Here is a 25985-nt window from a genome sequence, read left to right as displayed (position 1 = left end):
TTTTCACACTGTGCAATCATAAAAGACTGGTTTGTTCTTAGGTTTTGATTCAGAGCCAACCCTTACATCTCCCTTCTTTTTTCAGGCAACCAGTACAGGTTGCATTTGTGTGACACAAATGGACACACATTAACAAAAACAGAAGCATCCAGCACATGCCATTGTATATGTTCTCATCAGCACAGGTCAAAAGCTACAGTTCAAATACTGTAAATCAGCCATTTATAAATTCTCTCCTCAGGATAAATGTAACATTAATTTTGCTTTTTGGGTATAAATATACTCATGCATTTTCTAATAGTAAAGACTAGATAAATACACTGAAGGCAGAAAAGTTGGGAACACAAAGTTGGGACAGAGGAAAACTATCACTACAAGGCAAGATTTATAGAATCTATTTCAGATTTTTAACTTTTGGTGTAAGAGAGGGAGGGAGGGAGGGAGGAAGGGAGGAAGGAAGGAAGGAAGGAAGGAAGGAGCTGTTTTTGTGGAGCCAAATGTACCAGTACATTACATCTGTCAGGGACGTGGTGGCTCAGTGGCTAAGATGCTGAGCTTGTCGATCGAAAGGTCAGCAGTTCAGCAGTTCGAATCCCTAGTGCCACGTAACGGAGTGAGCTCCCATTACTTGTCCCAGCTTCTGCCAACCTAGCATTTTGAAAGCATGTAAAATATGCAAGTAGAAAAATAGGGACCACCTTTGGTGGGAAGGTAACAGCGTTCCGTGCGCCTTTGGCGTTTAGTCATGCCAGCCACATGACCATGGAGACGTCTTTCGACAGTGTTGGCTCTTTGGCTTTAAAATGGAGATGAGCACTGCCCCCTAGAGTCAGGAACAACTAGCACATATGTGCAAGGGGAACCTTTACCTTTAACTTAATGTACCATGGTCAGCTCAGGTGTCAATGGCTTGTTTGCCGATGTCCTTATCCCTTACCACTCACTATGTGGACTTATGTCTCCACACTACCCCAAAGTCTGGTATTCTGAACCTTTACTTTGAATACTGTTTCTTAGTGTTTCTCTATGCTCTTTATCAGATGCTTTGAAGCAGAGATTCCAGAGATAGAACTATTGATATCCATAGCAAGTTACAGAGGTCTATCCAACATATATCCAACATACTGTAAAAGCCTGCATTTTCTCTTTGATTATTATTATTAACCAATTTTTAAAAATTCTGCAGAGATTTCCAATAAATGCCCACATCTGTCATCAGAACTTTTCCCCTGTGGTCAATTGGGGGCAGATGTTTATTAAACAGAGGTACTTGATTTGTAGGAGGACACTGATGATATTCTTTATGTAGGATAGTTACCATGTTGTGAAATTAACATAATTCAATGTAGAGACCATTTTATCATTAAGATACTGCATCTCCATCACTTTTTGCAACTTGTTTCTACCTGCAGCCACCCATCTGCTGGAGCAGAAGCTGAGGAAGAAATTAAAACACACTACACTGGAGGCAAAGCCTAAAAAATCCAGAGTGAAAAAGCAGGAAAAATCAAGCTCTGCAGAAGAAGCCAATAATGCTTCAGTTACTAGTAAGGAGAGGAGCAATAGTTCATTATCATACCAGAAATATAGATATTGGTCCATGAAAAAGACTCAGTGCTGTTATCTTCTTATTTGGTAGCAGTCGGGCATAGAATCATGGAGCTTTCAGGTCATCCTGTTGGCAAGAAGCATGTGGGGATGGGTGATGGGAACTACTACTGCTGCATTTGTGTCAGAAGCACCTACCAAGGCGCTTCCAAGTTGAAAGGATTAGCTGGTGACATCACCCAAGGGACACCCAAGGGGGCTCGTTTCATGCCCATATTATTTTCCCATCAAATTGTACCTATTTATCTACTTGCATTTTTGCATGCTTTCAGACTGCTAAGTTGGCAGAAGTTGGGTAAAATTGATGAGAGCTCATTGCATCACAGCTTGCACTCTTGGGTTTTGAACTACTGAACTGTTGACCTCTCAATGATCTTTGGACTCAGTGCCCTAACCCCATGAGCCACTGTGTCCCCTTGGAAAGATGGCTAGGCCATACTCAGAGGTGTAACTTCCATCCTTCTCTTTCTCCTGGGTTTCTGAACAACTGAAATTTTAGTATATAGGCAAAAATATCTCTTTCTTTCAAAACAGTTGACAGATGAAAGTAGGATTGCTAATATTTTAATGTTTTCAGTTTACTAATTAATATTTATTTACTACACATGCTAGATTTATATGCTACCTTTCTTCAAGAAGTTCAAGGTAATACTCATCATAATCCTTCCTCACCATAATGACTCCTCTGTGGCTGATGGTAGACTTGAACTTTTGTCTCCTATGTTCTAGTCCAAAGCTATAGCCACTATACCATGTTGATTCTCCATAAGGTATTTCATTTAATGAGCTAATAAATATATTTGTTCTGAAGAGCAATAAACACCTCATTGTATCTGCTGGAAAAAAAGATATGCAAATAAGTTTAGTACATAAAGGAAAAAGAAGCAAAAATAACCAGAATAAGATCCTCCATACACCTTTGTGCAATCATACCATCAGTGGAATAGACATGATTGTAACTTTATAAATATACAGTTGTTGGTTGTTTAAATTCTTTCATTCTTATTATGTCATATTATAATATATATATGTATTATATGTATAAATGTATAACATGTATAAAATGGAACACAGAAATCAAATCAATTTATACTCAAGAAAGCTCAGGATTTAGAGAAAAGATCATTTAAATTTTGTAGGTGAAAAGATGGGACTTTCAGCCAACTATTTGCCATTGTCTCATCTAAAAGAAAACAAAATGGGACAATAGCAGAAAAGAAAATACACATGTCAGAATTAGGTTCCATCTGAATCCCTGAAGAGTAAGGAAGAAGCCATTTAAAGAGTAAGAGGGGCTAAACTTCCCTCCCCACCCATAATTTTAAACTGTCTCCAATACAGATGTTTCTAGTTTTACTGGTAAAATGCTAAGACTAGTGGTACTTGCTGTCCAAAAAAGGAAGGAGTATTTTCAATGGGTAAATCTTGACTGAAATGGCCTTCGGTGGCTAGTTTGGTACTTTGGATCCCCTAATTTTATGGGACTCTCTCCTGAACGTGTTAGAAAATGCTGTTTTCCCATCAAATGTGATCTTAAGAGTGATCAACTCCTCAGAGTGCAAATACCATATTGTAGTCAAATTCATTCAGCAAACACACATTAGCCAGGGTACATCTTTTTGTCTCAATAATCAACACAGGTCAAGCGAAACATAGAACAATCTAATTTGATCCCAAAAGTCAAGGTATTTACTGCTTTTCCAAAGCCATTCCATTCATCCAGGGGTGAAATGCTCCCGGTTTGGACCGAATCAGGCGATCCAGTAGCGATTGTGGCAGGTGGTTCGGAGAACCGGTAGCGATGGCGGCACGAGGCTCTGCCCACCCGCCTGGATGTCGTTACTTCCTGCTTTTAAAAGGTAAAAAAAAAGGCTCTGACAATCTGATTCCACAGCTGTGATCGTCAGAGCCTTTTTTTACCTTTTAAAAGCATTTTTTACAACCTATTCGCCTGAATAGGTTGTAAAAAAATGCTTTAAAAAAGTAAAAAAAAAAAAAAGTTAACCATGCCCAACCAGTCACATTACCCTCCACCAAGCCACGCCCACAGAATCAGTAGTAACTAATTTTACATTTCATCACTGCATTCGTCCCATTGTTAGTATTGTACCCCGTCCTTCATTTCTCAAATATCTGTCTTGACTCTAGTGTCTTTTCCTAAGCTCTTGTCAGAAATGTAAAAAAAACTAAAAAGGAGAAGCCACGAGAACAGGATGAGAAAGTTACATACGCCAGATTAATTAAGGATCCCAAAAAAGAGAAGGAAACCTCTTCTTCTCGTTCCAGCATCAGCAAGACACCAAAAAAGAAACACGGTAAGGTACCACCAGCTCCTGGCTCTTATGTTACAAGTAAGGACTTTTCTGTAGAACAGAAAACTTTAAGATGTATGGACTTCAACTCCCAGAATTCCACAGCCAGCAGGGAGATGGAACATGGAGAATGGAACATCAGTGGGAGTGGACATCATTGTGGGAGTTGAAGTCTACACATTTTCAAATTGCTGTTTCATAGGCAAGCTTGAAAACCATTGGTGTACAGTCAAAAAAATTTTTTGTCTACCTGTAGATTTACTTTAAAAAAAAAAATTCATCACAAGTGTGGAAACTGTGCTTTTCCAACATCATGATTACATTTTTAAAAATGTAAAAAATATTAATTTAATCTCCAACCTGATGAAATGGAAAAATTCTGAAAATATAGTATTTCCTCTCTCATGGACACCTACATGATATGGTCAAAAAAATCAAAATGGCAGCCAGGACAATATAAACACATATAAAAATGTGTTCCTTCCAGGTGAAAACGTATGTTTTTTGACCACATCTTATAGACATCTCTGCTCCTAATCTATCCAGTAGCACACATGGAGTGAAAGTATCATGCAAATTTTATTTCTTTATCGATCGATCGATTGATTGATTGATTGATTGATATGCTGCCCATCTCATCTAGAGGTAACAAATGAGATAAATGTAATTGTGAAATTGCAGTGATCTGTGAACAAATCCTTCATCATTATAACAATAGCTACTGCCAAAGCAGAACATGAACATTGTTAGCTCTACAACTAACAGAATCTATCTGTATGCAATACTTCTGTTTTCCCCTTTTAATTGCTTGGAAACATTTGCATTTTTAATTTTCTATCTATTGATCTCTACTTATTCAAACTTTTAGAAGAGTCTGATGATGAAGATGAGGAGGAGGAGGAGGAAGAGTGGGAGGAAGAGGAGGAATCTGAAATTGAAGAGCCACCAAAAATGCCCCAAAAAAAGCTCCTCAAAGCTACTTCATTGGACAAAAGTAAAGTGAGGAAGGCCAAAAGTAAAGGTAAGCTTGAATTTCAGGATCATTTAACGGTCATAGACAAGTTGGCTTAGATGTGGTTTCATCCAGTGGTGAAATCCTCCGCGGATTGCCACCAGTTCACTGCCCGTGCATGCGTGGTGCTCTGTAAATGTGCACCGCACACATGCATGTGCAGTGCATGCCAAAAGCACACTGCATGCACACGTGCGCAGTGCACACCAAAAGCATGCTGTGTACGCATGCACAGTGCATACCAATAGATTTATATTTCTAGCGAATATAAATCAAGCGACACAGCTGATCATCGGAAATACCGGTTCGGATGAACCGGTAGCTTTTTTTTTAGCTTTTATCACTACTGGTTCACCCGAACCGGTGCGAACTGGTAGCATTTCACTACTGGTTTCATCTCCAGTTTAATAATTAAACTATTCCCTAAAAGCCCTTGGGAAACCATACACATAAGCTGCTACCTATAGAATAGATATAGCCAGAATGAAAAGTTTGTTTCTGTTTTCTTGTGCTTTGGATATGAGGACTTTTCAATGTGCATGTTTTTAAAACTGGTTAAAGTTAAAAATATTTTTAACTGTTGTGGAATTTGCTTTTTAAGCGACTACTCTGCAAGTTTAGTTAGACAAAAAGAGCGGAAAAATTTTATGACATGGGAGGACCTCCGCAAATCTAATGTCACGAATAGGCCTGAGATTCCACACAAGATGGGAAGACATTCATAACAGCAAACAACAAGAAGATGTATAGCAAGCAATCACTTTCCTCCTCTAGAGCTAAAAGCGTAACTTCCTCTCTCCCTTCACCTGAATGTTTATTTATTTAGCATATTAGGAGCCCTGGTGGTGCAGTGGTTAGAATGCCGTATTGCAGGCAAACTCTGCCCACAGCCTGGAGTTCGATCCTGAAGGGCCTCAAGTTGACTCAGCCTTCCATCCTTCTGAGGTCGGTAAACTGAGGAGCCAGACAGTTGGGGGCAATATGCAAACATTATTGCCCAGACAGTGCTGTAAAGTGCTATGAGGCAGTATATAAGCCTAAATGCTATTGCTATTGCTATATTTGTATCCTATGCAACCTCCCCCTCGTGACTCCATTGGCTTATAGTATATAAAATTACAGCATGAAAAAATGAAATTAAAAGAGATTAATAAATACAATGACTAATATTGTTCATAAAATCTATTGCTAAACTTACAAAGACCTTTCTGCTTGGATGCCCTTGGGGAGGAAATATGTGTCTTGAAAGCTGCCCAAAAGAAGGCGACTACTTTTGAAACAGTAGCACAGTTCTCTGAGTCCCAGCCAGGGGTGAAATCCAGCAGGTTCTGACAGATTCTGGAGAACTGGTAGCGGAAATTTTGAGCAGTTCGGGGAACCAGCAAATACCACCTCTGTCTGGCTCCAGAGTGGGTGGGAATGGAGATTTTGCAATATCCTTCCCCCAGGAGTGGGGAGGGAATGGAGATTTTGCAGTATCCTTCCCCTGCCACACCCACCAAGCCACGCCCACAGAACCTGTAGTAAAAAAAAATGGATTTCACCACTGGTCCCAGCCCTCCAATTTCCATCAGGGTGGGCACCTAATGCATTCTTTCCATGTTAGGCTGTGCAAGGTGAGCAGATTGTATTTGGAGAAGGTCTGGAATGAATGGAGAATGAATATCTGGAATGCAGGAACTGGGTATAGGTAGTCTAGACAAAACAAGGACTAGGGGTGACATGATAGCAGTATTCCAGTATTTGAGGGGCTGCCAACTTATTTTCCAAAACACCAGAAGGCAAAAATAAAAGGAACAATGGATGGAAACTAATCAAGGGAAGAAACAACCTGGAATTAAGGAGAAACTTCCTAACAGTGAAGGCAATTAACCAGTGGAACATCCTGCCTCCAGAAGTGGTGGGTGCTTCATCACTGGAGGTTTTTAAGAAGAGCCTGGACAGCCACTTGTCTCAAATTGTATAGGATCTCCCGCTTGAGCAGGGGGCTGGACTAGAAGACCTCCAAGGACCCTTCCAGTTCTAGTCTGATTGAATGAATGAAATGAGGGTCCCATCTGTACAGCCTCAGAAAGCTACTGAGAACCCATGCAACGAACTCGCTCAGCAAGCAGGCAGATAGACACTCTCTACCAGCTGCAGTTTCTGAGTTACTTCACATGAAGCAAATTGCAGACTTCTGAAAGATGACAAGAGCATGAGTCATAGTCTTCAGCAACACATATGTCATAGAATTTTAATAATAGAAGAGGACTTCAATTAAATATTGTTTAATGTTTATTGTTCTTCCTGATACATACTAATGACTGTAATTATACTTGATTATATAGCGATATTGCTCAGATCTTTCATGCAAAGTACCGGTGATAGACCATTTTCTGTCTGAAAAACTACTTTATTATTTGGGTAAGGAGGATGAACAAATGGAAGATTGCGACTTGAAATGAAAGAGTACATGATAAAGAGTAGGACTTAATAAATGGAAACAAACAAAAACAGTTGTATATCTGCACAGGTTATCCTCAACCTGCGGCTGGTTGCTTAGCAACCAAAGTTATAACAAATCCCCCAAAAGCTAGTTATGATCCAATTTTGAAGTTATGACAGCTGCACTCCCATGGTCACATGATACGGTAGCTTTTCAGAACCTGGCAACCAGCTCATCTTTACAGTCATTTGCAACATCTTGAGGTCACATGACCACAATTTTTGACTTTTTGTGCCAATTTCTAGCCTTTACTTCCAATTTCTGGCAAAAAAAAAAAAATCATCACCCATTGGGTAAAATGGAGTTGCTTAATGGCCATAGTATTTGTTTAATGATTCCTTTTTTTAAAAAATAGTATTTATTCAATTTTCAAACATTAAAATACACAGTACAAAAAATAGAAAAGAGCAAAAAATAGAAAACCATAACAACAACAAAAACAATCAAACAAAAACAAACACATCAAAACTTAAACACTAGTAACAGTTTTTCTACCTCGGTATCTCTATCCTAATTAACTTCCATACACAAATTCTACTTCTATCTATCACTATCTTAACTTACATCCTTATCTAAGTTATAAGAACTTTTATTCACAATTCGGTTTCATGACAAAGTATCGCTTACGTTTTAGATTTACTCTCAAATCAGGAATACAATTTATTCCAAATTAAATAGCACTCGGTGTCTTCCTTTTCCTTAATTTCCATAGATAATCTATCCATTTCTGCGCATTCATATATTTTTTAAACTATAATTTGGTCTGGGGGGGATATCCGGTTGTTTCCAATTTTGTGCTATGACAATTCTACTCGCAGTTAGTATATGTAATATGATATATTATAATTTTTTTCCCATTTTCCCTTCCAAAATACCCAGGAGGAATAGTTCCGGTTTTCTTTCTATCTTCTGCCCAGTTATCTCTTCCAGCCATTTTTTTATCTTCCACCAAAATTTCCTAATCTTAGGGCAGGTCCACCACATGTGGTAGAACATCCCTTGGTTGTGGCCACACCTCCAACATTCCAGGGACCTGAGAATGATTCTTATTCTCATTCTTTCACCTTGGACAGGAAACAAGGCAGAAGCTGGTGAGGCAGCAACTACAAAGACTCTGAAAAAAGACTCAGCCTCTGTCTTCCACGTGAATGAGGATAACAAAGGCAAACGTGTCAAAAGCAAAGGTGAACAGCTTTACATGTACATCCATATTTGCTCCACTGACCTTACAGGCCCATTGTTTAAAAATGCATCTGTCTAATAATATGTGCCATTCTGGATACTAACTGTTGATAATGAGGCAGAGAAAGTATCACAATTGGATTTATGATTACGTGTGTATGTATATGTGACAGAGAATCTGGGGAAGACAGTAGATGTGACTGCACTTTAAATATGTGTGTGAATAGAAAAAAGGGTTGGAGCTGGTATGTGAATACTGTATATGGGATGATGGGGAGGAGGATATGGTGCCACACTTGTCTGTATCCCCTAATAGGGTAGGTATGACTCCACTGGCTTCAGCCAGATCCAATAAAATGCAGCCTCTGGTGTATCATTGCATGGTGCCTTTAGAGGTAATTAGACTGCCCCCCAAATCCCTTAGAAAGGTTCACTCGTGCAATCCATGAAGCACATTTGTTTCCTACCTTTGTAAGTGCATGAAGGATTCACCAATAGCCACCCACCAACCAATCCGTTCCCACAGAGAGGGTCTCCTCAGGGTGCCATCAGCCAAGTTATGTCGGCTGGCGACACCCAGGGGGAGGGCCTTCTCTGTGGGAGCCCCAACCCTGTGGAATGAACTGCCCCCGGAAATACGTAAGATCTCCGACCTCCGGGTGTTCCGCTGCGCACTGAAGACCCTGTTGTTCCGCCAGGCAGGGCTGTCAATATAATAATTTTAAATTGGGGTATTTTAATTTTTGGGGTTTTAAATCGGCCAAATCTATTTAATTATTTTAATTTTTAATTATTGTTGTGTCTTGTGTTTTTAAATTGGCTGTACACCGCCCTGAGTCCTTCGGGAGAAGGGCGGTATAGAAATAAAATTATTATTATTATTATTATTATTATTATTATTATTATTATTATTATTATTATTATTATTAAAAAATTACTCTAGAAGTAAGTATGAGCAGTTTGTCAAGGCTCTGACTAATGAACCCAAGCAAACCAGAACTCTGAGACTTGGCTCCTTCTCAAAAGTCTTCTTTATTGAGTACATCATATCCGCACAGCTTCAATGGAAAACCAATTCTAAATCTTCCCTGTGGTTTCAGTATAATTAAACTAGGAAATAACTGTATCCCCAAGTGTCACAGGTCACATTGGCCAATTGGATTAATTGGCAGGCTCTTCAGGCACTCCTTCCCCAACCTTGTCTGTTGCCAGTAGAGACGACCTTGGTTCTCACGAGAAAGCTCCTTGTTGTGTCTAGTAATGCATTGCAACCTCCTTCCCCCTGCGTGGCAACTGAAGAACAGAGAGATGGCTGCGGCCATGTTCGGTTCAAAGTTGACACAGTTCTTAGAATTCCTCATGATGTCACTGTTGAATCCAACATCAAGTGACATTACTTGGATAAATCATCTTTTCAGAGGATTCAGGACAAATTTGGCATATCTGCTAGGAAATTAGGTATTAATAGAAAGAATCTAATCTGATTAATTTCTCCCTGGATTAAAAACTTCTCACTTAATAACTGTAGTGCTCAAAAATAGCGACACAGAAGATGATTCCAGTTCCAATGCCAAGTCAACCAAATCGGAGAAAAAGAAGAGTGCGGCGTCCATGTTTCAGACTGGAGGAGAAGGCCTCAAGGAGAAGAAAGCTAAAAAGAAGGGTAGGTGCAGTATTTGCTGATAGAAATACCGAAAGGAGATACATTCACTTATTCAAATGACCTCACACTCAGAATGCTTAGTACTGATGTGCTATAAGTGAGAGTTGTGATTCATCATGCTCCTATTTCTGTTATTTTGAAAAATCCCCACTTAGATAGTCAGAGATTTCTTGCTACTTGCTGAAACTAAAATCAATATGCAAGCCTTGTTATCTGGTCCATCAGTGACAGCTGCAAATTAGGAACAGAAACAGAACTTTTTTTGAAGTGACCCAACATTTGTGAGATGTCTTTCCATAGAATACACAACGTGCTTCCTCTTTAGCAATCTTTAGGACAGGGTGCAAAAAGTACAGACTAATTACCGGTATATCTTTTGGGGGGCCTCTAGAGCCTGCAAAATAGATGAGGAGCAGCTTTTTGCATTTTGAAAGGTTCAGTTTTTGCTTTAAAGAGGGGAAATTCAAGTCTTAAAATTTGCAAATACTATTTCATTCTTAAAGTTCTGGAATTGCCACTAAGATACATGTTCTGTCCTTCTCTTTACCATGCCTATAGACTGTGGCCTTTGAGCCAAAGGTGAATTGTATACCTTGCTTTAAAATGACATTCAAGACATATTTATTACAGGCACCATTTACGTAGTTAATTATACTGTAACATGCGTCTCACTAAGGTTTTATCTGGTATTTATCTTTATTTGTTTCCTGCTTGTTATATATACTATGTATTTTGTATCTGAAGCATATTGTAACTCACTTGGTAAAGGTGCTTATCACTTTTAAAAAAAAACAGGCTGAAAATCTGTTAGGTAAAGTAAAGGCTGCATCCTCAGATCAGTGACAAAAATATTTGCTTTTCTGTCAGGGACAAAATGGGAAAAGGAAATTCTGAGATTGCTGATGAAGGATAATCTAGATGTTGCTATCATCTGTATAACCATCAGGTGGTTGCTAAAATCTTTTTTTCCACAGTTCCTGCCAAAACCATGGAAAATGAAAGCAAGGAAGAGGTAGTCCATAAGAACTCCAACCGGAAAGGGAAAGCCAAGAAATCCAAAAAGGTAACTAGTGAGAGATTTCTAAAGGATGAAGCCAACGTCCTTGGCATATTAAAGCAGAAAATTGGGATTCCTGTGCTATACATTCATATTCCCAGCTTCCCTAGTTTATATCTCTAATATTTCTGTTTGATTTTACTCATTATTTATGAATCAATTACAGGTAGTCCTCACTTATTTACTGCCTCCTTCAGCAACGGTTTGAAATTACAAGGGTGCTGAAACAGTAGGTTTATGACTTATAGTTCTTGAACTTGTAGCTTTCGTTAGTGTCCTCGTGATCACATGATTGTGATTCGGATGTTGCATGCATTTACAAAAGTCACAGCATCCTCCAGTCATGTGATTGCCATTTGACACCTTCACGGCCAGTTTCTGACAAGCAAGGTCAGTAGTGAAGCCTGCAGGAAGTCCACAAGTTGCAGTCATGTAATATCTCATTTAGCAACCTATGCTGATTTGCTTCATGACCACAGTGGAACCAACCCTGTAAGTCCAGAATGGTCCATGACATTTCATTTTACAATTGCAACTATTATCAGTAAACAAGGACTACTTCAGTGGTGGGTTGCTCCCGGTTCGGACCAGTTCTATAGAACCAGTGGTAAAACCGGAGGAAGGCTCTACCCACTGAGCCTGATGTCATCAGAACGCTTCTGCGCATGCGCAGAAGAGCGCGCGCGCAGCCCCATTGCAAACCAGTAGTAAAGGTAAGTAGAACCCATCCCTGGACTACTTGTACACCTGAAAGTTCCTTTTTACATATTGGAATCTGCCCTGATACTTAGTTACAACGGCAGATAAATTTTTGAAATAAATGAATAACTAAATAAGAGATTAATCCCAGCCTCCATCTTCATTTCATTCTCTCCCACACTTATGCAACCCTGCATTTTGTCATCATCTGCTTTCAGGACTGCACCAGTGGTGGGTTCCGCCTGGTTCCGCCCGGTTCCCCCAAGCCGGTAGCAGTGACGATATGATGTCACTGAACCGGTTCTTCCCCCCGCCCCCCCCGCGTTATTCTTACCTTTTATTTGGCCCCACCCCCAATCTATTGCTGCCTCCTGAGTCCCAGCTGATGGCTAGAGGAAAAAAAATTGTTTAAACTCTTGCCGCGGGGCTTCAAAGGGCCGCCCTACAGCTGATCAGTGTTAAAAGAAAACAAATGAGTAGACCAGTGCCTGCAAAAATAAATGGGTAGACCAGTAGCTGCAAAAATAAATGGGTAGATCGGTACAGCTCTGCAAGCAGTTAAAAGCCTGGTAGACCAGTACCTCTGCTAAATCCTAAATAATTGTCACATGACCATCAAGCCTCGCCCACAAAATAAGCCATGCTCACAGAACCAGTAGTAAAAAATTTTAGAACCCACCCCTGGACTGCACACATCAGAGTAAGAGAAGAAAGCACCTTTCAGAAACCAGCTTTTGGATACTATGGGACCTACTATGTCAGGAAGAACTATCATAGACACAGATGATTGGGTTGTGATACATGAAATATCATCATTGCAATCTTCAAAACAAACAATGATGGTTTTGTAGTGGCCATGCTGGAATGCTTAGGATAAGAGATTTTGAGGAGAGGGGGGTAAAAAAAAAACCCAACATCCTCTTTCTCTTATTTCTGAACTACAGAAAGAAGAAAGGCCACCTTCTCCAGTCATTGAAGAGGACAATCTTGAGGAATTTGTGCTGCAGCCAGCTCCTCATGGAATGACCATCAAGTGTCGTCTCACTCGAGACAAAAGAGGAATGGATCGTGGTCTCTACCCTACCTATTACCTTCATCTTGATAATGACAAAAAGGTGCGTGATTAAAGGAAGCAACCTTGCCTTAGTGCAGAGGTCTCCAACCTTGGCAACTTTAAGCCTGGTGGACTTCAACTCCCAGAATTCTGGCTGCAGCAAAGCTGGCTGGGGAGTTCTGGGAGTTGAAGTCCTCCAGGCTTAAAGTTGCCAAGGTTGGAGACCCCTGCCTTAGTGAATATGCAAAGTTTGCCCCATATGTTTATATTTAATATAAAATTACACCCTCTGTCTATCAGGCACCAAAGGCAGCGTACAATAAGAATAGAGCCCATTAAAAGCCCATGCAACAAAAATGATCCAGCAAAACCATGTGATATTAAGACCCCCAGCGGCACAGGAAGTCTTTACTGTAAAGTAAGTTGAAGGTGTTAAGTTCTCCTCTCTGTCTTTGGAAGAAGAGAACCTCAGTCAGGGTACTGTTGTGGAAAAACACAGCAAAATGCCAATCTTCTCTCTCTCTGGGTCTTAGGCAGTTTGATAGGTTAGGAAAGCCTCTGATTCTGTTCAGACATTACAGCACGGCTCATAAGAAAGAAGACTGTCCTTTAGGCATATAGGAATGGATAAATGGGATGCTAAATATATCTCCTCTGAGAGAGATCTAATGTCAGCCTGTTTCAGTGGGCCAAAGAAGAAACGGTCTTTATGAAAATGGAACCAGTGTATGTAAATCATAGAAAATGGGACATGAAGATTAATTCTCTCCCCCCCCAACCCCCGCTACAGTCTTAGCAAAAAGAAAACAAAAACTCAGCTGTTTTGCATGTCAACTGAAGGCTTTTTGGAAGAGAAAATTGAGAGCTTCTGTTGAAATGCAGATAGGAGATTTAAAGGGAGTTTTAATCTACACATCCCTGTAAGAGATATCTAGAACCTAAATTATAAAAATAGAGTTCTAGGAATGTTGTAATAATGAATATACCAGGGGTGAAATCTACTTACCTTCCTTACCGGTTCAGAAGCACATGTGCCCCGCGCGCACGCTTGCTTCGCTCGCTCGCGTGCACATGTCACATGCACGCGCACACCTTCTGTTAAAACCAGGAAGTAGTGACACCCAGGCGGTGATCACTACCGGATCACCGAACCACAGGGAAAAATCGCTACCGGATCGGGCGATCTGGTCCAATCCAGGAGCATTTCACCCCTGGAATATACTAATGCAAGTTTCTCAAATGGGGAATGAGTTGAGCAATTTTCAGGGGCAAAAATCAAAGCCAGGAATGACGTTTGACAGCACCTAGCAAGCTGGTTTTCGAAGGTAAAGCAGAGAGCAAAGCCCTGAGCAAGTTTTGCCAGGGGCTCCAGCTTTGCCTGGGCAAACCTGATTTGTACAGTCAAACTGGACCATTGTCAAAACTCGATCCCATTTTGCCTGGGCAAGTCCACAGAAAGCAGTTGGCACTGCACAACTGGAATATGTTGCATAAATTATATTATGTAAGAAAAATATTAATGGGATCATTAAAATACAATGGCTGTTTGGTTCTTGCCCTATCCTAACCCATATGAAATCATTTGTTTTATTCCTGTGTGGATTACACAAATTAATTTATCATGCCAAGGGATTGCAGTGTGGTAAATACTGTGATCCCTAAACTGGATGAGATTATCCATAATTGAATGTGTCAGCAGGTGCTCCTGAGGAGTCACTGTACCAATGTAAATCAGTACAGATCTGAACACTGTGATTTTAAAGGATGTCTGTAAAGCAAGCAAGGGAGAAGAGATAAAATGGTGAATTCCACCATGCATTCATGCATCATCCTTTCTATATGTGTGAGCCTCACAAGTGGATAGGAAGGGGTGGAGCTTTCATTGATGTTTTAGACTTGGAATAACTTTATTGTCACTTTAAATGTACACTAATTGGCATACATTAAAATGAAATTTCATTGCATACAGCTCTCAAAGAGTCACCACCTCCAATATACACTACATAAACATGACAAATAAATAAACAAATAAATAAATAAATAAATAAATAAATAAATAAATAAATAAATAAATAAATATGCATATACCCACATACCCACATATATTATATGACACAGAGAAACAACAAAGTCTAGTTCGGATGTACACATGTACATGGCGAGAAAAATGAATCTTGTAATTTTACCAGACGGATTTGCTCACTAATTTGATCCCCATGAATCCCACTTTTGGGCACCCTTATTTTGAAAACAAATGTAGAAAAGACATCCCCAAGTTTCCATGCTTAGCCATAGAATCCAGCAGACCAGGCAAAGATGATCCTGAACATCAGAGAGGATGTGAGAACAGCAACCAACCCAACTGTCCCCTGCAATCCAACTTTAACCAGAGGTGATTGCTGGTTTTGTTGTTATTATTATCTGTTGACAACAGTGTAAAGTCACAACTGCCAGTTTTTTAGCTTTGTACTTTCCAAGAACTTAGGATGTTGCAATATAGCAGGGTGGTATACGTGCGAATCCGAGCAAGGTGGCCTTTTGCAATTGACAGATGGAAATTCTTGTCCAGATTTTCTAAGTGCCATCTAAGATTTTTTGGTGTAGCAGAGTGAGATGAACTATTGTTAGTTCAGAAACAGTTTACTTTCATGGATCTTCTATCAATTGCTCTAGATGGGTTTGAACTTTTCTGAAAGAATTAATGTGTAATTTGGGGTTCTCCTAAACTAATAGCATCTGCTGCAAAAATGGTCAAAGCTGTAACTAGGACAGCATTTAACCAGTTCAGTGGATCCACCAGTTGTGCTTGTTCCAGAACCAGGTCGTTCAGCAGAACAAAATTATCTTACAGAAGCTGTACTGTTTGTCTGTAGGCTTCTGGGCCCAATTCATGGTGTTGATTGCTACCTATAAAGCTCTACACTTCACTTTCAGTTTTCTGCTATTGCAGTCTTTGGGATCAGCTGCATGCCTTGCCCTTTCAATTTGCCCAACATGGTCTCACTAGGAGAGGATGACAGATTATAAGATTCAGTGTGATCTAGGTTTTGTAGGAAGTTAGCACCCACCCCTTTCCTAGAGGAATGAAATATTTTGGGAAATATTAAAAAGGCAGAATATTATGTTTCCCTGGATGAGAAATGGAGAAGCATGTTTTAAAGACGAAGCAGCTCCCATCTTCCTGCCCCCACCCTTTGTCAATGGGCCAGAGGCAGAAACTCAATCTTTGTCAATGGACCATCATCTGCAACACAATAGGACCCATCTAGCAACAGAAACTCACCACATGGCACCTGGGAAGATTACATCAGCAAGGCTAGCTAAGACCCCCACCCCCTGGGAATCTGACAACCAATTAGGATACTCTTTCTGGGCCCCAGGAAGTTCAAAGCCAGAGAGGGCATAAAACCCGAGGACTCACTGCGTCTCGTCCCCTTTTCTGTTCAGGAACTCAAACCATGTGATCCTGTCCACCATTAAACCATCTTTCCAAGCAGTCTCCATGTTTCCAGTGTCTTTTTCCCCACTTGGAGCTGAACCCAGAAGGATATTTCTTCCAACAGTTTAATTTGTTGTGCAAAACTTCAACCATAGTAATTAAAAATGAAGGAAATTATGTATTTTAAGAAAAACCAATAGCCTGATTTCTTTAAAAACGTCATATTTTATATTTACAATTAGATATACTTTGGATGTCTCTTTTTTCCCTTTTGTTCCCCCTTCCTGCCCCTGCACAATAGTTTAGTATAGCAATTTCTTTTTCCCTTTTCTGTAGATAATATTTAAGCGTATAATATTTTATTATATACTTTAAGGAAGAAACTGTTATATGCATATATTTGTGTACACACACACACACACACACAGAGCTACATGCATACACACTGTAGCTAATGTTTTTCAAGAAATGTTATTTGTAATGTTTTCAAGGTTTCATACCTCATTGTTTAAGAAGAGAGGGTGCTGGGAGTCCCCAACCCTAGAGAGATAAGGGCACAGTGGGAAATGAATGCAGTTCTCAGAGATACCCTGGTGGTAATTTGGAGAGGGGGTCAGTTCTCCCCTGGAACTCAGGAGACATCCCCCCATACACACATTCATTTTTTAGGAACCTGGCAGTCCTCCTCAATAAGATATTAGGTGGAGAAAATTTTAATTGAAGACAGCAAATAGGCATTATTCTACATTGATTTTTAATGCATATATTTTGTATGTCATCTATAATTGAACAAGTAGGCGGTACAAGGAATGTAATAAATAGGCTGAAGAGTGGAAAGGACACTGTAGATGCTATGGTTGGAGACTGTGGCTAGTAAATTAAGATGTGTTGATTTCACATATCAATGCTGTGCTTTTTGGATCTCCTTTTTTTCACTTAGATCTTCTTGTTGGCTGGTCGAAAACGAAAAAAGAGCAAGACATCTAATTATCTGATTTCCACTGATCCTACTGACTTGAGCAGAGATGGGGAGAACTTCATTGGAAAGCTAAGGTTAGGATTGTTTCATCAAAGTGATTTCGAAAAATCTAAGATATTATGCCAGGAACAATTCCAACAAATTTCCCTGTAAATACTGTACAGTTTGGCAGATTAGGTGGTTTTTTTTTAATATGAAACAGAACAGATACAGAGACTGTATACTATCTTTGTTTTTCCCACGCAAAACTCTTTAATTGTACAAAAGTAAACTATCTTCTTCTATTATCTTCTATTCCTATCTTTATTTTATTGTCTTAAGCCATAAGTTTACAGCTTTTCTATTTCTAGTTCTTACTTTTGCACTGTTTCCTTATCTTAACTATTCAGCCCAGTCTCAGTCTATTTGCATGTGAAACCCCTTTTCACTCTTTTATACACTTGGGAATGGACTTTTCTCTCCTCCACCCCCCCACCCCCAGCCCCACCAGTACTCATCATCCACTGTTTCTTCATTCAATCAATTAGAATAGAATTTGGAGGTCTTCTAGTCCAACCCCCTGCTCAGGCAGGAAACCCTACACCACTATTAGCAAACCTTTTCGGCATCAAGTGCCGAAACGGGATTGCACACATACGCACGGGGGAGCACCAGAAACCGGAAGAGCAGTTCCCCGGCAGGAAGCTGAACTTCCAGTTTCCAGCATGCGCATGCGTGCCAGTCACCTGGTCTTCTGGTTTCTGGCATGCGCCCATGAAGGCCAGCATGCGTGCCAGAAAGCTGCTCTTCCAGTTTCCGGCGCTCCCTTGCATGGGAACCCGGAAGAATAATGGGCGACGGCTGGTCTGCCCGGAGAGATGGCTCTGAGTGCCACTTCCGGCACACGTGCCATTGGTTTGCCATCCCCCTAAACCATTTCAGACAAGTGGCTGTCCAGTCTTTTCTTAAAAACCTCCAGTGATGGAGTACCCACAACTTCTGGAGGCAAGTCATTCCATTGATTAATTGTTCTGTCAGGAAATTTCTCCTTAGTTCTAGGTTGCTTCTCTCCTTAATTAGTTTCCATCCATTCCTTCTTGTCCTGCACCTGGGCTGCTGCGACCAGTGGGCTCGGTTTGGTTGTCAGGCTTACTTGGGGTTTGCAAGACTCTAGTCGGGCTCTTTTCCTTCCCCGTCTCTCAGTTCTGCTTTTCATCGGTTTTGCAGCTCCAAAATTGAAGTTTTCTCTTGCTGTCTCTCAGACTCCTGCTGAGGTGTTTGACTTCGGGTTGGATTTTCTCTTTCCTCAGAGAAAGAATTTTCTGTGTTTCTGCTGTCCTCTTGGATTCTTTTCTCAACACACCCAGGCACCACATGCAGGCTTGTTTTCGATTTTCTCTTTTATAAAACGGTTCCCCGATTAAGGAGGGGATGGGGGCTGTTTTACCGTCCTATGCAGGTTGCACCAAAACTTTGGATCCCAGACAGAAAGAAATGCTTGCTCACTCCAGGTGGTGACTTCACTTTGCCACATAGATAAAAACCCTGGATATTTGAAAACACTTGGGAAAAATGTAAAATTATGAAAAATATGTACAATTTGCCATACTTTAACACTGTTCTATGTAATTTTTTTCCTCTTTCCTTAGTCCCGTGTTGGCGAACCTATGGCACGGGTGCCACAGGTGGCACGTGGAACCATATCGGTGGGCACGTGAGCTCAGCTCCGGCACTCATGCGTGCACCGGCCAGCTGATTTTCGGGCCTTCTGGACCCACCAGAAGTCAGGAAACACACTGTTTCCGGCCTCCAGAGGGCCTCTGGGCAGGTGGGGAAGGCTGTTTTTGCCCTCCCCAGGCTCCTAGAAAGGCTCTGGAGCTTGGGGAGAGCAAAAAAACGGGCCTACCGGGCCCACTGTGTCATCATGTGCCAAAATCGGGGGGAGCATGGGGGGGCGGGGCACATAGAATTATGGATGTGGGCACGCGTGCGTGTGACCCCACTACGCTCCCACCGCTTTTGGCACACGATGGCAAAAAGGTTAGCCATCCCTGCCTTAGTCATTTGGAAAAGTATGCACCATATAATGTATGTATTCTTAAGCTATTGTTGTGAGAGCAAAACATCGCACCCGTCTTTCTTACTATTTGCAAGAGAAGGAACATTCACAACATTGGCAAGTCAATTCAGGGACATTTTAGAATGCCAACCGTCTTGCCCCTATGTCTCTGGGGGTTTCAATGGACAGATATATGCTGCCCGTGCCATTAAAAACCCTTCTGTGCAATACAGTGGTAGGATGTATCAATTCAAGTTTTTATTTACTGATGCAGTAGTTCTTAGCACAGATAATTAAGCAGATCAAGAATGTAAATTAAAGTGTCTTGAGCCAAGGAGAAACAAATCTCGACTACAAAGCAGATCATATCACAGTTTTTTGCTGGAACAAAGAAACAAATGCCACTCAGTGAATCATTTGTCTAGGGCAGAAAAACTCGCAAGCAACATCTCTTCTTCATCACAGACATTAGAATTGCAGTCATAGTCATTGTGTTGCCATTTCACACCATTCTAAGTTAATTGCCTAAAGTGATCTCAAACTTTACCAAATATTCTACTCAACCCATTACAGATTTGCTAGGCAATCTACGTGGTTTAATAAATCTTATCTTTACAGAATTGTCATTTGGAGAGGGAATGTTGTAGATTTCTAACAGTTTTTCACAGCTTCCGGGGGGGAAAATAGAACAAAAAATACCTATAGTTTCCAGGGAACTGTATTTGGGAAGCAATAGTCCAGCCACCTCTGGCCTAGTGCCCTCCAGATGTGTTTGGATTCCAATGTTGAGTATTCTCGGTCATAGCCTCAGGCTGTGGAAGCTGTCAGATGTTATAAAAGTGATGTTACTTCATAAAAAATTTTGAAGGCTCAATATGTAAATATTAATAATTTTTATCTATACTTTGTGACATTCTATATTTAATATAATTTATTCTGAGCAGAACTGAAAATCTGATTTGGTAAATGCTTCCTTAGAGACCCATTTAATTTTTAGCACAGAAATATATCTCATCGTTTCTTCATTAATAATGCTGTGAATTAAATTCAGTTTCCGTGCAGTTCTAACTCAGATCGGACAATCTGTCTTCCTACTTCTTCAGTTTCGTTGCTCTTTCGTTGCCCCACAGCTGAGACAGCTTAAAGTCACATTTAGCTATTGGCACACCCCCTCTCCTCTGGTTGCTGGGCGCTGCTCTCTCTGGCCGTCATGGCTTGGGGCTGCAGGAGTGACAAAACACAAGGCTTCTGGAGAGGGATCTGATTGCACAATATAGTTAGTCAGAGAAGTTGACAGGTGGCTAAGCCTGCTGTTCAAAGTACTTATATACTTGCTCTACCCCACCTCACATTAAGGGCAGAATTAGCGGTTGTTTTTCCACTAGCAGGTGACATTTAGTGGGAGGAGAAAGAGAGCCAGGAAACTCACCCATTATTTTCTTTCACTTATCCCACTAGAAATTTATATTGACAGCACCAAACATTACTCGCTAGTCTTGCTATGGAAGAAGAAGAAGAGAGGGAGGGAGGGAGGGAGGGAGGGAGAAAGGAAGGAAGGAAGGAAGGAAGGAAGGAAGGAAGGAAGGAAGGAAGGAAGGAAGGAAGGAAGAAGGAGGGAGGGAGGGAGGGAGGGAGGGAGAAAGAAAGAAAGAAAGAAAGAAAGAAGAAAGAAAGAAAGAAAGAAAGAAAGAAAGAAAGAAAGAAAGAAAGAAAGAGAAAGAGGGAGCGAGGGAGGGAGGGAGGGAGAAAGGAAGGAAGGAAGGAAGAAAGAGGGAGGGAGGGAGAAAGAAAGAAAGAAGAAAGAAAGAAAGAAGAAAGAAAGAAAGAAAGAAAGAAAGAAAGAAAGAAAGAAAGAAAGAACGAAAGAAAGAAAAGAAAGAAAGAGGGAGAGAGGGAGGGAGGGAGGGAGGGAGAAAGGAAGGAAGGAAGGAAGGAAGGAAGGAAGGAAGAGGGAGGGAGGGAGGGAGGGAGGGAGAAAGAAAGAAAGAAAGAAAGAAGAAAGAAAGAAAGAGGGAGGGAGGAAGGGAGGAAGGAAGAGAGAGAGAGAGGGAGAGAGAAAGAAGAAAAAAAGAAAGAAAGAAGGAGGGAGGGAGGGAGAAAGAAAGGAAGGAAGAAAGGAGGGAAGAAAGAAAGAAAGGAAGGAAGGAAGGAAGGAAGGAAGGAAGGGAGAAAGGAGGGAAGGAAGGAAGGAAGGAAGGAAGGAAGGAAGGAAGGAAGGAAGGAAGGAAGAGGGAGGGAGGGAGGGAGGGAGGGAGAAAGAAAGAAAGAAAGAAAGAAGAAAGAAAGAAAGAAAGAAAGAAAGAAAGAAAGAAAGAAAGAAAGAGGGAGGGAGCGAGGGAGGGAGGGAGAAAGGAAGGAAGGAAGGAAGAAAGAGGGAGGGAGGGAGAAAGAAAGAAAGAGAAAGAAAGAAAGAAGAAAGAAAGAAAGAAAGAAAGAAAGAAAGAAAGAAAAGAAAGAAAGAGGGAGAGAGGGAGGGAGGGAGGGAGGTCTCCCTTCCTTCCTGTCCTTCACTTCAGTGCCTTCGGCCTCTTTCGTTCTTTCTTTCTTTCTTTCTTTCTCCCTCCCTCCCTCCCTCCCTCCCTCCCTCCCTCCCTCCCTCTTTCTTTCTTCCTTTCTTCCTTCCTCTCTCTCTCTCTTTCTCTCTCCCTCCTCCCCCCTCCCTCCCTCCTTCTTTCTTCTTTCTCCCTCCCTTCCGTCCTCCCTTCTTTCCTCCCCTCCCTTCCTTCCTTCCTTCCTTCCTTCCTTGCTCTTCCTTGCCCCTTTCTCCCCTTCTTTCCTTCCTTCCTTCCTTCCCTTCCTTCCTTCCTTCCTCCCTCCCTCCCTCCCTCCCTCCCTCCCTCCCTCCCTCACTCCCTCCCTCCCTCCCTCCCTCCCTCTTTCTTTCTTTCTTTCTTTCTTTCTCTCCCTCTCCCTCCCTCCCTCCCTTTCCCTCTTTCTTTCTTCCTCCCTCCCTTCCTCCCTCCCTCCCTTTCCCTCTTTCTTTCTTTCTTTCTTTCTTCCTTCCTCTCTCTCTCTCTCTCTCTCTCCTCCCCCCTCCCTCCCTCCTTCTTTCTTTCTTTCTCCCTTCCTTCCTCCCTTCTTTCCTCCCTCCCTTCCCTTCCTTCCTTCTCCCTTCCTTCTCCCTTCTTTCCTCCCTCCCTCCCCTCCCTCCTCCCTCCCTCCCTCCCTCCCTCCCTCTTTCTTTCTCTCCCCCTCCCTCCCTCCCCTCCCTCCCTCCCTCTTTCTTTCTTCTCCCTCCCTCCCTCCCTCCCTCCCTCCCTCCCTCCCTCCCTCCCTCCCTCCCTCTTTCTTTCTCCCTCCCTCCCTCTTCCTTTCTCTCTCTCCCTCCCTCCCTTTCCCTCTTCCGTTCCTCCCTCCCTCCCTCCCTCCCTCCCTCCCTCCCTCCCTCCCTCCCTCCCTCCCTCCCTCCCTCTTTCTTTCTCCCTCCCTCCCTCTTCCTTTCTCTCTCTCCCTCCCTCCCTCCCTTTCCCTCTTCCTTTCCTCCCTCCCTCCCTCCTTTCCCTCTTTCTTTCTTCTTCCCTCCTTCCGTTCCGTTCCTTCCTCCCTCTTCTTTCTTTCTTTCTTTCTCTCTCCCTCCCTCTCCCTCCCTCCCTCCCTCCCTCCCTCCCTCCCTTCTCCTCCCTCCCTCCCTCCCTCCCTCCCTCCCTCCCTCCCTCCCTCCCTCCCTCCCCCACAACAACAACTTCTCTCTGAATACACCTAACCACCCACCTTCAAACAACTCACCCCCCCACACCACCCCCACTATCCACCCCACCCCCCTCCTCCCCCACAATCACACCTCAAGACCCCTCTCAATACCCAGTTTTCCTCTCGTCCCCTAGTTACTTTCCTTAAAACTCCCCTGCCCCTTGCGCTGTCCAGCCAGACCCCCATACCACTTCCTATGAGATAACGCCCATACTCGAAGCCCAGCAAGAGCTATGTCCATACCAAACCCAACAACAAACACCCCCAAACACCCCCACCTATAGTGAGAAGCACGCTACATACAGTAGAATAATTAAAAAAGACAAACCAAAGAAATAATAACATGTACCATCTGAGAGTGGTGATAGTGCAATTTCTGCCCTTTTTTTGTCCATACCGGCCTGATTTCTGTCTTTCTTTTAGATCCAATTAATGGGTACTCGATTCTCGGTGTTTGACAACGGTGTAAATCCAGACAGAGCAAAATGCTGACTGGTCCAATGTACGCCAGGAGCTTGCAGCTGTTAATTATGTAAGGGACCATTCTGTGAACTATTTCCCCATTAAACTTTTCTATTTAATAGGCAGCCACTAGACTAATCCATACCAAGATGGCAGGTTGCTATAACAGTACCAAGGGACTTTTAAGAATTTTCCATTCTCTGCAAAAATCATCCGTGACAGCTATATAGCTTGATCCAAATGTCAGTAAAAATATACTACAATATGAAGAAAAGAAGGAATGTCTGTTCTATATGTTGTGGTTGGGAATAATTTAATTTGTAGATGTTTTTTCATTAAAGGAATTGTCATCTGCAAAGAAACAATGTAATTTAATTTAGATTGTCAGGGAATGTATTACGCTAGTTACATTTTATATCTGCTTATTTCTTGAACCACCCTTCTAGATCTTGGCGCCACTTAAATAGGACATATTGCCACTTTATTATAATGTAGTGGATTCTATCAAACTAACAGTTCAAGATAGACATACGTGTTGGTTGAGAGTTGAGAGTTTTCATCAATGATTCTCTGGGGATTTGAGGCAGGCAGAAATCAATGGAGAGTCTTAAATCCTCTGGTCAGGGAGGTGATCCACAGAAAGACATCCATCCTATAATACCGCCTGTGCCTCTGAAAAGTAGAGACTGAGCTTCACACCATTCCGCGAGCATCTTTTCTGGGGCACCAAAGGGGCAGGATTTTCACACCGCATTCCCTAGTGGGTGAAAGCAGCAACCTCCCAGTGGTAGGGAGTGGGGAGAAGCAGCATCAAAGGATGGGAGGAGAAGAAGATGAGATAAGGAAGCAGATTGGCAGGGGCAGGTGTGACACATTCCCTTCCTTATTAAATTCCTTCTCTTTCTTTTCTTTCATATATGTGCTGGGACACTCATCTTGGTTTTTAGAATTACTGAGACATGTGCAATATAAGTCTTCAGGCTAGCAGAAAAATGACTTTAAACTGTTAAGGATCAGTTGGAGTTGATCATGTTGTGGAGATACATGATGGTAACTCAGTTATGAACGTTTTGGTATTCTATTTCAGGAGACAAATGTATTAGGTTTCAAAGGACCTCGAAAAATGACAGTGGTCATTCCTGGAATGAATTCTGATAATGAAAGGGTGCCAATCCGTCCCCGAAATGTAAGTTACACATAAACCTTCCTACAAGGTTTCATTACTTCTAAGTAATCCCATGTTCTGTTTATCATGCTTATAAAATAAAATATCCAAATGTGCAGAAAGGCATTTAGTCACAAAGGGTGCTGCATTTTTGCCATGAAATTTTGTGTCAGCAAAAATATAATATGCAGAACTTTCTTTTAGATTAGAAGATATAAGGCTCATTTCTAAAACAATCATTACCAAGGCTTCATTTCTAAAACAATCTTCCTGAACTTGGCATCCTCCAGGTGTGTGGAATTGCAATTCCCATCATGGTTGGAAAGCGTTAAAAGCTGTATATTAATACATATAGAAAGCATTAAGTTGCAGGAAAATGCTCTGCAGCTAAGGATCTCAACCAACAATATAATATAAATATGAAGTGTTTCCATTGACAAAACAAAGAGTGAATCAAGCACTATATAAACATTTATTATGTCATCTAGTTTGATATGAAGATATATCTTCAGATCCCTGTTTGGACCATTTCCTTCCAAAGAATAAACCTCATATATATATAGTTTAAAATAAAATGATTACCTCAGGGCTTCAGATGGAGAAAGGAATGAGGCATCACTATGCACATAATTCTTTCTTCAAAACATTCACAGCAGAAAACATTGATTCTGAAATCTGAGGAAAGAGTCAAAGGATTCAAGTAATTTAACAACCGGTTCTCTGCCCTAATGATTTCTTCCAACAACCAGTTTGCCAAACTGCTCAGAAAAGTTAACAACCAGTTCTCCCAAAGTGGTACAAACTGGCTGAATCCCACCACTGGTCAAAGGTAATGTTTCTTGATCTATGACCTCCACCTGAGTTGGCACTCCAAAATTCCTAGTCAATATGCACCAGGTTGTCAAAAGCTAAGAATTGCAAGCTTTGATATATATTTATATGTGAATATTGTCCTTTACAAGCTCCCTTGAACTCCACTCATAAAACCTGGAGGAACAAGTATGTGCATACTTAGTTTCTTAGTCTATTAATATCAGGTTTCGCGGCACAACTTTTAAGAGGAGCGAGGCTAAGATGTTACTGTAATTATGCTCAAAAATATTAGAGGACTTCTTGTGATGTACTCCATGAGAATCA

General features: G+C 41.4%; 1 protein-coding gene across 1 annotated transcript in view; it reads left to right on the top strand.

The window, feature by feature from the left end:
- Positions 1 to 920: 920 nt before the first annotated feature.
- Positions 921 to 25985, top strand: part of TULP1 (TUB like protein 1) — a 32103-nt gene continuing 7038 nt past the window's right edge. Inside the window, exons 1-9 of the mRNA XM_070941097.1 lie at positions 921 to 981; positions 1413 to 1547; positions 3771 to 3923; positions 4789 to 4941; positions 8494 to 8604; positions 10131 to 10265; positions 11240 to 11328; positions 12966 to 13136; positions 24771 to 24869. Of these exons, the coding sequence (XP_070797198.1) occupies positions 921 to 981; positions 1413 to 1547; positions 3771 to 3923; positions 4789 to 4941; positions 8494 to 8604; positions 10131 to 10265; positions 11240 to 11328; positions 12966 to 13136; positions 24771 to 24869 (1107 nt within the window). The remainder of the gene's footprint in view (positions 982 to 1412; positions 1548 to 3770; positions 3924 to 4788; positions 4942 to 8493; positions 8605 to 10130; positions 10266 to 11239; positions 11329 to 12965; positions 13137 to 24770; positions 24870 to 25985) is intronic.

This window comes from Pituophis catenifer, unplaced genomic scaffold (genome assembly GCF_029215685.1).
Source record: "Pituophis catenifer annectens isolate HBS135680 unplaced genomic scaffold, rPitCat1.0.hap2 SCAF_3, whole genome shotgun sequence".
Lineage (NCBI taxonomy): Eukaryota > Metazoa > Chordata > Lepidosauria > Squamata > Colubridae > Pituophis > Pituophis catenifer.
Note: the sequence above shows the minus strand (reverse complement) of the source record. Positions and strands in the feature narration are given on the sequence as shown.